Source organism: Phoenix dactylifera, chromosome 3 (assembly GCF_051530095.1).
Source record: "Phoenix dactylifera cultivar Ajwa chromosome 3, Ajwa_hap1_PhDact_Kaust_v1.1, whole genome shotgun sequence".
Taxonomy (NCBI): domain Eukaryota; kingdom Viridiplantae; phylum Streptophyta; class Magnoliopsida; order Arecales; family Arecaceae; genus Phoenix; species Phoenix dactylifera.
This window is the reverse complement of record NC_143192.1, coordinates 15936273-15950229: the sequence shown is the minus strand read 5'-3', so window position 1 is coordinate 15950229 and position 13957 is coordinate 15936273. Positions and strand designations below refer to the sequence as shown.

At 44.4% G+C, this 13957-nt stretch overlaps 1 protein-coding gene across 1 annotated transcript; it reads left to right on the top strand.

Annotated features, from left to right (window-relative positions):
* Positions 1–7558: 7558 nt before the first annotated feature.
* LOC103723000 (beta-galactosidase 1-like) lies at positions 7559–12523 on the top strand. Its single transcript, XM_008813774.4, has 19 exons — positions 7559–7780; positions 7935–8030; positions 8139–8251; positions 8639–8705; positions 8811–8903; positions 9008–9151; positions 9244–9332; positions 9434–9539; positions 9612–9699; positions 9831–9949; positions 10038–10202; positions 10300–10496; positions 10580–10668; positions 10814–10923; positions 11043–11153; positions 11236–11337; positions 11544–11752; positions 11839–12118; positions 12198–12523. The coding sequence occupies exons 1-19, from the start codon at positions 7616–7618 to the stop codon at positions 12306–12308; spliced, it is 2454 nt and encodes an 817-aa protein (XP_008811996.3). The 5' UTR covers positions 7559–7615; the 3' UTR covers positions 12309–12523.
* The last annotated feature ends 1434 nt before the right edge of the window (positions 12524–13957 follow it).

Here is a 13957-nt window from a genome sequence, read left to right as displayed (position 1 = left end):
TGCCGGTGTCCCCGAAGTGGATCCTAGGCTGAAGAATACCTCCGAAAGCTGGCCAAGGAACGAAGTGGCTTGCTTCAACATGGGGCGCCCGACCCCAATGGTGCGAGAGGTACATCCCACTTAGCACCTGCTCCATCACATCTATTTACTTATATCGCTGACAAGATCCCGATCAAGCTCGGGATCTCCCCCGACCAAGGTCGGAATGCTCTTCTAAGTCAACCATAGGTCGAGGTCCCACCGACCCCGTGCACGCTCTCCTCATTTGTGATCTCCATTTCGGCCCATACAGACCCCTCCGAATGAGGGCTCGGCTAGGCCCAAACATAGAAAAGTCCACAGCGACGACCTCGACCTTTGGTATTATGGTCCACAGCGACGACCTCGACCTTTGGTATTATGGTCGAGCTCAGAAGTGCCGAGGCACTCACCATAGGTTTCAATTCTACCCGTCGGAACCTCGACCAAGCCCGAGGCCAACAGCCACGAAGGCCCCAACGGCAACTCGATTTTGGTCCACGGTCTCCTCGGAGACCGACCCCAAAGCTTTTTGTAAACCTGCGTCCGAAAAGCCGAGCTCAAAAACTTGGCCAAATATTCTGGAAGATGAATCTGAAGGCCTAACAAAACCCCTTCGGGGTCCGAGGCCCGAGCTCAGTGCCTTAGAAATTCGGGAGCCAGGCTCAAGGGCCTGGCAAGATTCGAATCCGAGCTTGAAGACTTAGTGAATTTTCCTAAGATCTGGGCCCGGTGCCTAAATGCCATCCTTATCGGACCTAAGCTTAATAACTTAGCAAACACAATCCGAACCTAAGTCTATGAGCTTAGCCGAGCTCGAACACTTAGAGGAACTCGCCGGAAAGGATTCAGCTCAAATGATTAAAGTAAAGGCTTACCTATTACGCAAAGAAAAGAAAGGTAAACATGAATTTATAAAGGGAGTTCTTTCATTAATAAAAGCCCGAAGGCTGAAGTACAAAATTGAGGACCGATTGTACAACAAGTTTGGAGGCCGACCTCACTTACAACAAAAGAAAAACGAAAGGAAAAAACAAAAAAGATAACAAGTCTCAGGAGGCAGCAGCTTCATCGGTGCCGGGGTCGTCCACGTCGATCACTTGGAGGTCCTCGGCGAGACTCGGCTCGGAACCTTCCGCGGCAGGCTCGGCCGAAGCTCCACCAGCAGTCTCGGGTGTTAGATGTATGCCCTAGAAGCCAATTTTGGCTGACACATTATTAATTCTGGGACATAATTTGTATTTGACTTTATTATTATTGAATAAATAAAAGGCATCTTTTCATTCATATTGTTTATGTGTCTATGAATCGTCCAAGAATTAATAAGATGATGATACATATTCTTAAGAGTTAAGAATTTGAGCCATGTATCATTAGTGATTAATTTCTGAACGCTCCTGATCGATGGATCATCACGAGGACGGTGATCGATCCGATGAGATCAGTGCACAGATTACTTTCCTTATGGATGGACGAGACTCGAGTCCACAGTGTGGCGACACTGAAGTAATAGTGCAGGTGCTTGTTAAGAACAAGGGTACTGAGCGTGACCAATACAAGAAGTCACTTGGATGTCTATCCACTCGTCAGTGATTTGCTTGATGTTGCAGTAGTGTGACTGGTCCTTGGACCTGCGGTGCTTCGGCTACTCACAGTGAGGTTATTGTAGTTTGACTGCACACATACATGGTCTCTAGCCATATGGATCCATGCAGTGTAGATTGGCTGCAGTAAGTTCACTGTAGGAGTAGGGTATGCACCTATAAGGAATCTATCGACCTTGATAGATAAGGAGAGATCCTATGTGATTTATAAGACTGAGTTCGTAAGACCTCGGCCGGGGCAGTATGCACAGTGGAGAAAGAGTTTTTCACTCTCGAACTTAAGTCGAATAAATCTTCACATATGACAGACGATGGGGTTTGACGAGTTGTCCATGACCTCCGTCCTGTAGAGATCCACGATAGTAGGACTATATCACACGATAACTGCACCTAGAGGTTCATCATTCTATTCTACTGGGTAGCCACTACATGCTGCTAGGTGTCACTGGTGGATGGTGGGACTCACAGGGATTATCTCGATGATCGATAAATCCTAATGAGTAGAGTTGGAATCGTTCCAATCCATTGAAAGGAGTTTTCAATGATATTATGATAGAGATCATGATATATCTCACTACCAATCAGAGTAGAACCTATGGGGTCACACATACTAGAAGTATTGACCGATCCGATGGTTGAATCGTGATTAGGAATCACAAGTAATCAATTCGATTGATATTCAGTTGAAGAAGGAACAAAGGGAATTAATTAATTGGACTTGAAACAAGAGTCCTACTTCGAGTAGGATTCCTAGAGTCCTAATTGGATTAGGACTGGGAATCCTAATTGGAGTAGGACTGGGATTCCTACTTGGAGTAGGATTCCTACAATCCTAATTAGATTAGGAGTTTTGAATTAAAATTGGATTCCTACTTGGAATAGGATTCCTAGAAGTCCTAATTGGATTAGGACTTCGAATTCAAATAAGAGTCCTAATTGGATTAGGACTAAAATTAAATATGTCCTAATTTGGATTAGGATTTCTTAAGTCACAATTAATTATTAATCTAATGAATCAATAAGACTCCTAATTGGATTAGGATTGAAGAGTTCAATTGAGTCAAAATTGATTTAAGTTCTAATTGGATTAGGACTTACCTAGATTGGATCCAAATTGGTTCACCCTTGGGCTAAGCCTAATTGGATTAGGGCTTGACCACATTAGGGCATTCCAAACTCTGCTTAATGTGGATTAGGGTTTACCATGAGGAGGGGTGTACGCCCCTCCCCTTTCCATGTGGTGAGGGATGAAGAGAGGGGGCCGACGCCCCCTCTTAGGAAATAACTCTAGGGCTCCTAGATTGTAGGAGCCCTAGATGGCTATAAAAAGAGGAGGCAAGGGCCGGCGCCCTAAGCAATAGAAGCCCTCCTCCTTTGTGCCGTGGCCACCCTCTCCCCTTCCTTGTTTCAGCCGCAAGCAAGGTGAAAGAAAAGAAGAGGCTTGGCGGCCTCCTCCTCCTCTCTTCCTCCTTCCAACGCAGGGAAAAAGGAAAAGGCTGCAAGCAAGCATTGGATCTTCATCCATCTTCATCCTTCTTCTTCCTCCTCCCAAGCACAATCAAGGATTGATTGAAAGGGAGGAAATCAGCCATCAAAAGAAGTCTTTGCAAGGGAGCTAGCACCCCGGGAAGACTAGAGAGCTTTGATCGGATCTCTGCTTCGTGTGGATACCCGTAGAGGCCGGACACTTGAACGGCTTCAAGCGAACCCTCTTCCTAAAACCACGAACTCAGATTTGCGGTGATCATCTACCCGCACAAGGTGAAGATTTGATCTTCTAATGTTTTAAAAGTTTTTAATCCTTGCCTAACTACGAACGGTTCATGAAACAACGTTCATGCGATGAACGTCGATCCCGCACATGCCCCCTTCCGCTGCCATCTGATTTTTGTTTTGAAATATCAGCGGCATGGGCGGGTTCCCAACATCGGGAACTCCCCCGGCAACCTACCCAGCGGGAGCCACTGGAGCCGATTGATCGGTCTCGGCGGCCTATCCCCCGACCTCGGTCTCGGCGGCCTATCCCCCGACCTCGGTCTCGGCGGCTTCCCCCTCGTCCTCAAGTGTCGAGGGCAGGTCGAACTCACTCTCCGCGCCAAACTCTGATCTTGGACGGATTCCCGAAAGGTCGAGCTGGGGGCAGTATCGCGCCATCTGCCACCGAAAATTTTCAAAACCCCGGAGGAATCCGTCCACGGTCTCCTCCTCCAACATGTCGCGGAACTCTTCCGACTCCTTGAAGAGCTCCACGGCATTCTCAGCTTGCTCGAGTGCCTTCTTCTCTCGGGCCTCAAGCTGCTTGACCTTCAGGCGGAGAACTCCGCCCTCGTACTTGTAGCCGGCGGCTTCAAAGCGAGCCTCAGCAAGGCGCACCTCAGAGGCACGCAGCTCTGATCTCGCCAAAGCATGCGCGGCCCTCTCCTCTTCAAGCTCGTCGACAATCGCTCGTCACCCGGCCTCGGTGGCTTCCCTCCGCGCAATGGCCTCCGCCAATGTTGCCTCTGATTCGGCAAGCCTCTTCTCGGCCGACTCCAATTGTCTTTGGAGCCGCCGAGATTCGTTCTGGCATTCCGAGGCGATGAATACCAGAGTATCGACTTCATGGATATGCTGCAGGAAAAGCAACGATAAGTAAAAATGAAGGAAATACCGATAGCTAAAGACAAAATGAGAAGGCAGCTTACTCGAACAGTGTTGCGGTATGTCTGATCGACAACTTCCTCGAGCCCAAGGGTCCTGAACTCGGCCTGGTCGGCCGGGAGCATCGCGCGACAGAATACTGCGCGCGCGACATCGGCATCCTGGAAGGCCGAGCTGCCCTCGCGGATCGGGGACTCAGGGTCGGCCGACTCCCTCCTGGAGCGTCCTCCAGCCCCCGAAGAATTGGGCCCGCCCAGACTCATGGCGACAGGGCGGGACGTACTCGGGACCCCGGGGCCCCTGCTCGGCTCGGGCACCGAGCGCCGTAGACGGACAATTGGCCGGCTTGCCCATTAAGAGATAGGGGCGGGGCTGGTCAAAGGCGCCGAGTCCGACGCTCCTCCAGAACCCGAGCTTGCACGCTCGGTGGCTGGGGCCCTCTCCCGGGTAGACCCCGACGCTCCGGCCCCCGGGCCCCTCACCTCGGCAGGGGCGGAAGCGGCAGCCGGCCTGGCCTTCTTTCGAAGCTCGGGAACAGCCCCGCCGGCCTCGGCAGCCCTCCTCTTCAGAAGGGAGAAGAGAGATGTGTTGCTGGTCGGCATGTGGGGAATATCTGAAATAAAGAAAAGGAGAAAAACTCTAAGTAAGGAAAGAAAGAAACAAATAAGAAAGAAAACAAAGCAATACGACCGCTCTTACCCTCGGGGCGCGCCGAGCTCAGGCCAACGTTCACCAAGGCCTCCTCTTTTAGGAGGTCGGTCGGGTTGATGTCCTTCCCAAGACCCCGCAGAGCGTCGAGAACCCTTTGCTCGTCCGCCATGAGCTCGGAGAGCCTGTTGAGGGCCTTTAGCCGGGGATGCCCCCACCTCGGGTTGAATCCCCACGACACCTCGGATGCAAGAAAAAAAAATTTCCCCTTCCACTCATGGATAGAGGAAGGGGCACCTCGGAAAAGTGACATACCGCCCCGAAAGGTGAAGTATAGCCACTCTCCGTCCGCCGGGTTCGTCTTCAATAAGAAACACCGGTGGAAGACGCTCATCGAAGTCGGGATCCCATGCGCAAGACAAAGGGACAAAAACCCGACAATGGTCCTCCACGAGTTCGGAGCGAGCTGTGCTGGGACGAGTTGGTACTCAACCAGCAAGTCGTTCACGAACTCATGGAGGGGGAACCACAGGCCGGCCCAGAGTATCTCGACATGCACTCCGATCCGACCTGGAGGTGGTCGCGTCACCCTGTCCTCCAGCCCCGTAGTTTCGAGGTGAAACCCGGGCCGGAAAAAGAACCGGGTGCGGACCAGCTCTAGTTCCTCCCCCGACAAACTCGACCCGACCTCACTTGGACCAAAACCCATTTTAGAAGGAAGAAAAACGAAAGAAGAAAAAAGAAAACCCTCTAACTAATGTGGGGAGGTGACCTACGAGGGGGATCACCGGAAATCGCCCTGGGGCACCGCCGGGGAGGCTCTGTCACGACTGGGAAAGGAGAACAGGATAATGGAAGCGGCGAAAGAGAGGGGAGCAGCCAAGCGAGACCTTTTTAGGGCCTGATTAAGGAGTTTATATAGACCCTCCCGATGGCCCAGATCGGCAGGGCTGGATCCCGCCTTCCATCCAGATTGCGCCACATGTCGGCCCCGAAAGCTGAAGCAGCGCATTCATTCTAAACTGGTGCCTCGAATACGGAATCGAGGCGGTGTCCCGTCGGATCCCGGAGCCCCATCATGAGCCCACTACACGAGGCAACCTTGAAGGACGAAAGGGCGTTGCCCCCTCTCCTCTCATTAAAAGCGCCCCCAAAGCGCGCGGAGCGCCGGCATAATTTAAATCTCCCTGACCCCCACCACTGCAATGAAAGCCACTACTTCCCACGTCCGAGTTCGCGAGCAGCTCGAACTCGAAAGTCGGGGGGGTAGTGTTGGGGGAAATACAAGTCCCCCCAAAGCACGTGAGTACGTCACCAGCACGTGATCAGAGGCGCCCGACCTTGAATGCCCGACCTGACGCCCGACCTCAAACGCCCGACCTGGCGCCCGACCAGGCACCCGACCTGAGAGCTCTCGACCTCGGAAGCCTGACCTCACCATCCACCTGCCGCGGTCACATCCTTCTGCAGCTCGACCAGAGACCATCCCCTGCCACCGCCGCTAACAATTAATGAGCATGGACTCTGCAGACCTCCGGCTTACTCAACAATTAATACGCATGGCTCCTGCTATCTACGGATCTCAAGCCCTCCATGGCAAATCCACTCGGTTGCGTCTGATCAGCCATGACAGCTCCTTGGCCCCGGCCTAATCTCCTACGGCAAGGCATTAATTCACACAATCCCGCATTAGTTAATACGACATGCTCAATCATACGGTAACTCCGCCCCGTCATATCATAGGTAATTCAGTACCTCTTTATAAAAGGGGAATCCTCCCACCTTAGAGGGGGCTGAACGCTGAAATTCTGGATATACATTTTCCCCCTATACTTTTGCCCCCTCTAACTTAGGCATCGGAGGGCCGACGCCGGAAACTCCGGCCACCGGCTTTTTGCAGGCCCTACGGAGGACGCCGCCTGCCAGTTTTCGCCGGAGCTCCATCCTCTCAGCCGACGGCCGCCCTCGGGTCAAATTTCCAGCAACAGTATGTATGTATATATATGTATATGTATAATAGGTAGTTGTGGTAAAATATTAATTGCTATGGATGTCTTGTTTCCATCCCCTAAAACTTCAATGTTCGAACTCCTAGAAATCCCTTATTATTTTTGTTTTATTTTTTGGACCCGCATCTTAGTAAAAAGAGTAAAGTGAAAATAGGCTATTGAACCTAGCAAGACTTTAAAATCTACAGGACGAGACCCACCCATTTTTAATTGACTAAGTTGTGAAAGCTAAACCAACCCAGGTTCAGTCAAGTCCACTGCTAAACCCAAATCAACTTCGTTACTGTTATCACGCACCATATCCAAGTCCAACAGATCTTTTGTTACATCATACGAACTAAATCCAACCCCAGGATACAAAAATATTGTTAAAAAAAAAAAAATCCAACCCCAGGATACAAAAATATTGTTAAAAAAAAAAAATCCAACAACATTGGGCTTTGAGAGTGGGTGGAGAAAAACGCGGTTCAGTAAGTTTGAATTGCGATCCAAGATACAACAGAATTTTAAACCAGATATTATTCTTCAGCATCCCAACAGCAATAGGACTAATCCCAACCGCAATAGGACTCAAACTCATAACAAATCTTATCTAATTCTTCCTATAAATATGGCGTCCCAGGCCTCCTAGGAGTCTCGCCTTGGACTCTCGCCAGACGTGGTATTCCCTGCGGTGAGAGAAGAAGAAGGAGAAGGATGGAGTGCTCCAAGAGAAGCTGGTTGGTAGCACTAGTGCTTGTTTCTCTTTGCTGCCTCGCGCGCTCCACAGACGTCTCCCATGACGGAAGAGCAATAAAGATCAATGGTGAACGCCGCATCATCATCTCTGGTGCAATTCACTACCCACGCAGCACTCCTGAGGTAACTTAGATGCTTATAATTCCTTTGCAGCATAAAAAATCTTCTTTTTTTTTTGAGAGTATAAAGGTTATTTTGTTTCATGTAACCATTTGTTTCTGCTTCAACTATTTGTCGAAAGTTTATGTAACTACTTAGTTATTTGCTCCTTGTGCAGATGTGGCCTGACTTGCTTCGAAAAGCAAAGGAAGGTGGCCTTGATGCTATTGAGACTTATATTTTTTGGAATGGCCATGAGCCTCGGCGTCGTGAGGTTGTGATTTTCCACCAAAAATGATGATTTTTATGCATATAGATGCATATTATGTTGGTAGATAAATATATATGTTCTAACATCATGATGCTTTTCTTTTGTTTTCAGTATTATTTTGAAGGCAATTATGATGTGATTAGATTCTTTAAGGAAATTCAAAATGCTGGATTGTACGCAATTGTACGGTTCGGCCCTTATGTTTGTGCTGAATGGGACTATGGGTAATTTACAATTTAATTTTTGGTATATGGATGGAAATTATTGGCAGTATTTTTATTTTAGCCCCATATCAAGGATTAATGGTTTCAGAAATTTTAAATTTTGAATAGCATAAATTTAGGATTGATTCTCTAGGGATCTATTTCTTATTTCTATTAATGGTTTTAGAAATTTTGAATTTCGAATAGTATAAATTTAGGATTGATTCTAGGGATCTAAGTCTTATTTCTTTCTATTACTATAAGTATACATTCAAAACTCGAAATTTAAAATTCGAAATTCCTAAAATCATGAATTTTTTATATAGGACTGAGATGAAAATACTGCCAATAAAATAATATAATCATAGTTCTTAACTCTGAGTGAAACTATGGCTTGAATGTTTTTAGTGGAGTCCCTGCCTGGTTGCGCAAAATCCCAGGGATGGAATTTAGAACCAACAACCAGCAATGGAAGGTGAATATTTTGAATTATTGTCTTAAAATCATTGATTAATTGGTTTTATTGTGGATATGTAACTGCATTGATTTTATATACTCTTTTTCTAATCATATTTTATAGGATGAAATGGCCAACTTCACTACTTTAATAGCAGATATGCTGAAACAAGAAAGGTTATTTGCTCCACAAGGAGGACCTATCATCCTAGCTCAGGTATTTTTCTCTTTCTTTTTTATTTTTATATCAAGATCTTAAGAATATTGATGTTTATTCATCTATGATGCTGAAATTTCTTCTATATAATACAACTGCAATAGATTGAGAATGAGTATGGAAACATTATGGGACCTTTTGGTGATGCTGGAAAAGAATACATTCAATGGTGTGCAAATTTTGCGGAATCTCTCAATGTTGGTTTACCATGGATCATGTGTCAGCAATCAGATGCTCCCCAACCAATGGTACATAATACTGATCTTTCCCTCTTAATGCCTGTCAGATAACCAAATTGATTATATTCTAATGAAGGTAAATTTCATTTCTTTTTACCTAGATCAACACTTGCAATGGTTACTACTGCGATAATTTTACGCCCAATAATCCAAACAGTCCAAAAATATGGACAGAAAATTGGCTTGGCTGGTAATGCCTCTATTTCCTTCATTCTTCTCCAAAATCAGACATGTCTGTAATTGCATCCATCTAGTTTTCATAATGTTGATGCATCGAGTTTATGAATTTAGGTTCAAAGCTTGGGGAAAGCCAGACCCACATAGGCCTGCTGAAGATTTAGCTTTTGCAGTGGCTCGTTTCTTCCAAGCCAATGGAACACTTCAGAACTACTACATGGTTTGCCTTCCTAGGATTTGTGCCATTAAGAGGCAAATTAAGAGTGTACCTAACACAATTATTTTTTGCTAGTATCATGGAGGAACCAACTTTGGTCGCACACCGGGGGGTCCATACATCACAACCTCCTACGATTATGATGCTCCACTTGATGAATATGGTATTAAAATCATGTTTATTGAATATATCATTGTTCTAATACAAAATAATCTATACAAATACTACTTAAAAAACTTTAGATCTTTCATTATATATATATAAACTTAAGAAAGTTTTGTGATACTTCCGTAGGAAACATTAGGCAACCCAAGTGGGGACATTTGAAGGAGCTCCATGCTGCCCTAAAGTTGATGGAGAAGGCTCTCACTTATGGAGATGTGAATAACACTGACTTTGGCAATGGTGTAGCGGTATGATATCTTCAGTTATTCCATAAACTTTTCCCTTGATATAAGTTCGATAAGACTGCACCATTACCTCATGGAAGTTTGGTTGTAGGCAACTAAATTCTCATATAATGAGACTCTCTCTGGCTGCTTCTTGAGCAACGCAAACCAATCTTCTGATGCTACTTTGGCATATCAAGGAGCCAAATATTTCTTGCCGGCTTGGTCTGTCAGTATTCTACCAGACTGTAAGCAAGAAGTGTACAACACTGCCAAGGTATAAGTTTTCTTGGTTTGCATTTCTGTGAACTTCCAAATTTTGCAACTTGTAACACTCCAAGCTAATGCTACCTTTTCCCTTCACTGCTGTATAGGTTACAACCCAGACTTCTATCATGGTGAAGAAGCCCAACAAGGCAGTGGATGAGGCTTCTGATCTGAAGTGGTCATGGAGGCCAGAGATTTTGGGATCCTCCGTCAGTGGTCTCGGGGGTAACTTCACAGAGAATAAGCTCTCAGATCAGATAACCACCGCTTTTGATGAGAGTGACTACTTATGGTACATGACAAGGTAGATACTTAAACAAAACGATTTTGTAGCTCATTATGTTCTTAGGAAAGAAGCAGCTAAATTTAACAATAACATTGATGCAGTGTGGATATCAGTCACCAGCAACAGATGACACTTCGTGTAAACACAACAGGCCATGTCCTCCATGCCTTTGTAAATGGGCAGCTTGTAGGTAATGTCAGGTTATATCTCTCTTACCATTATTTCATAGAGCTATAATCTGAAGAGCAGAAAGTAATCAGGATGGATTCATTTAGCTGTCTGACAATTTTATCAGATCATATCATTAATCTTCTTCAAGTTATCTTGTTTAATAGGATCGCAGTATGGTCCAAATGGAAACTGGGTATTTGTATTGGAGCAGACAGCGAATTTTAAAGCTGGAAAGAATCACATTTCTCTGCTTAGTGTAACTGTTGGACTAAAGGTGTTAATAATTCCTTTCTGAACTGTGACTTGCTAAGTCAATATTTATATTATGTTCTTCAGTAAAAATGCAATTCTTAGTTAGCTAATCTTTTATAATTATTCTTGAACTGCTGACAGAATTATGGTGCACGTTATGAGCTAGACCCAGCCGGAATTGTTGGTGGACCTGTTCAATTGATTGGTGGAAATATCACAATAGATCTATCAACTAATGAATGGTCTTACAAAGTAAAAATTATGCACTAACGAGTTAACTATTTCAGTTATTTCGGTAACTTTTGATCTTTTAATCATTGTTGGTGTTTCTCAGATTGGTCTGGATGGTGAGAAAACTAAAGTCTACCTTGATAACCCAGACCGTAAATGGTATTCCGGCATGATTCCTACTCAGAGACCCTTCACTTGGTATAAGGTACTCCCTTTTCCTCTTCACTTACGATTTTGATTTATAATAGAAATCTCCTCTCTATCGAAAGAAGATTAAGATGATGATGATGATTTCTAATTATAAAGTAAGATAAATTATGAAGTAGCAATGCAAACAGAAAGAAATTCTAAACACAATTAAGATGAGATAACAAGAAATATTTGATCACTTCTGGTTTTTATCTTATCAAGACCACGTTCGAAACTCCCCTCGGCTTGGATCCTGTGGTTGTGGACTTGGTTGGCATGGGGAAAGGAGCAGCTTGGGTTAATGGCAATAACATTGGACGTTTCTGGCCAAATTACACTGCTTCAGCTGATGGCTGCAATGGATGTGATTATCGAGGAGCATACAAAGCAGAAAAATGTCAAACTGGTTGTGGAGAGCCATCTCAAAGATGGTAACTGGCTTCTTCTATCACTTATATCCATCAAATACTGACAACTAGATCATTTGTTATAGATCTTTTGTTCATAAATTTTGCAGGTATCATGTTCCACGTTCATTCCTGAAGCCTGGAGAGCCAAACACATTGGTCTTATTTGAGGAAGCTGGTGGTGATCCGGTACAGGTGAATTTCCAAACTGTCACTGTTGGCACTGCTTGTTCAAGTGCAGACCAAGGGAAGACATTAAAGTTGTCGTGCCAAGGTGGTCTCACAATCTCAAATATAGACTTTGCTAGCTTTGGTGACCCCAAAGGCACTTGTGGAGGCTATGAGAGAGGTGGCTGCGAGTCTGATGTAGTGTATTCTCTAATATCAGAGGTAATATGGAAAGTATAGTATTTTTATGCTTTGATTCTGTCTAATTTAATCCTAACATTCCAAGGTAATTTTCTTTCAGGAATGTGTTGGGAAAGAGTCTTGTTCCATTCAGATTGGAGAGAATTTGCTGGGCAAATGCAATGGCAGTAACACCAGCTCCAAGAGTCTAGTAGTTCAAGCAACTTGTTGAGGAACTAGTCTTAGAGTTCGAAATAAGAAAGCCGAAATTGAAGAGCTTCTTCAAATACCGGCTTTTCAAGAATGACTACTTACATGCTGCCTAGTTGTTTAGTATCTTTGGATTGCAGTTTTCAAACTTGTCAAATTGTCATGGTCGTCCTTCTAAAGGAATGTTTAGATTGAAGTATTTTTCGCAAGTAAATTTTCAATGAATATATTTTTCCACATGTTGTTGCTCTCTCTCTCTCCCCCACTCTCTCTCTCTCTCACACACACACAGTTGGTTGGCACCTCTTCCCTAAGGACTTATCCTAAGAGGCTGTTCATGGTTCAAATCCCTGGTATTGGGAGAGGATAACCAAACAACCTTCAAAACTCCAAAGGGAGAGGATAACCAAACAACCGAATTGTTGAAAAAGTGGAGTCATGAAGACTCCTGCTATCGCTGTCATTGTGAAGGTCTCATTCTCCTTAGCTCCCTAAGTAGCCTTGGAACTGTACACACTATATCAGCCAACCTGTTTATAAAGTCCAAGCTCTTTGCTATTCAGTCATTTTAGTATCAATATAGAGACCTTAAGATGCAAGCAATAGGCTTTAAGAAGCAAACAATATTGTTTGGACGTAAGTTAAAGCCTATCTGAACTCAGAGAACTCCAAACTGAATTGGCAAATTGACAATGCAAGAGAACAAGGTCCACTTGTCCCAAGTTGCTCACTGCATAAATCACGATTTCTTTGTTAAGAATCTACAATACCTCTCTCCTCGGCAACATATCTTCACAAGGCATTTTAGCCAATGCATTCGCCATCAGAAGAATTGTACTTAAGGTACCACTGGAACAAAGAACAAAGAATTCACAAAGGTAAAAGGAAGTTCGTATCATGTAACAATTTACAAAAAAGAAAGGTGGTATGCCAATCTTTGAGACATCTATACCTAGAGTGGAGCTGAGGGCGGCTTGGGTTGGTATCATTCTTGTGAGGCGCGGACAAGCAAAGTCGGTTGGTGCCCACCCGCTCTTATATGACATCTGAAGAAGCTCCAATGAGTGTGTCTCTAGTGGCCAAGCATATCTATAGAGAAGCTAATGGGGCAGCTGACTGAGTTGCTTCTTACAAAGCCCAATATTCGAGCAAGGTCCTGTGGACTAATTTGTCTTCCATCTCACCTTGGTTTCGGAATATTTTATTTTCTAACTTTATAAATTGTATTCATACTAGATTTATATGATTCATCCATACTACCTAAAAAAAGGAGGAAGAAGAAGAAACGTAGTAAGAAATAGTTAGACATAACTAAAAACAAGAATAAGGGAATGAATGTCAAGTCTAGGAAGTAAGCTGATCTAATATTTGTGATCAGATTGTGAGCCAGGATATAGCAAAAAAGGAATGGAACAAATAAAACAAATGAAAGAAGGATATTCATAAAAATTAGGCTAGATATTGATAAAGTTCTAGGACAGGATATTCCGTAACAATGTTTGGATTCCTTTATTAGGAAACGAAACAAAATGAGACAAATCAATAGATTGGTAAATACCAAGCTTATGTTCTTCATGACCAAGCTTATTACCATTTGAGATCATTCATAATAAAACAGAAAATTCAGAAAATAATGACTTGCATGTTCTTAAAGTTTGTGAAATAATGCTT

Bases quoted from the DNA above. Each gene is read 5' to 3' on its own strand.
- LOC103723000 (XM_008813774.4), top strand. From the start codon at position 7,616: ATGGAGTGCTCCAAGAGAAGCTGGTTGGTAGCACTAGTGCTTGTTTCT. The intron at 7,781-7,934 runs GTAACTTAGATG...CTCCTTGTGCAG, and splicing joins ACCCACGCAGCACTCCTGAG to ATGTGGCCTGACTTGCTTCG. The intron at 11,338-11,543 runs GTACTCCCTTTT...TATCTTATCAAG, and splicing joins GACCCTTCACTTGGTATAAG to ACCACGTTCGAAACTCCCCT.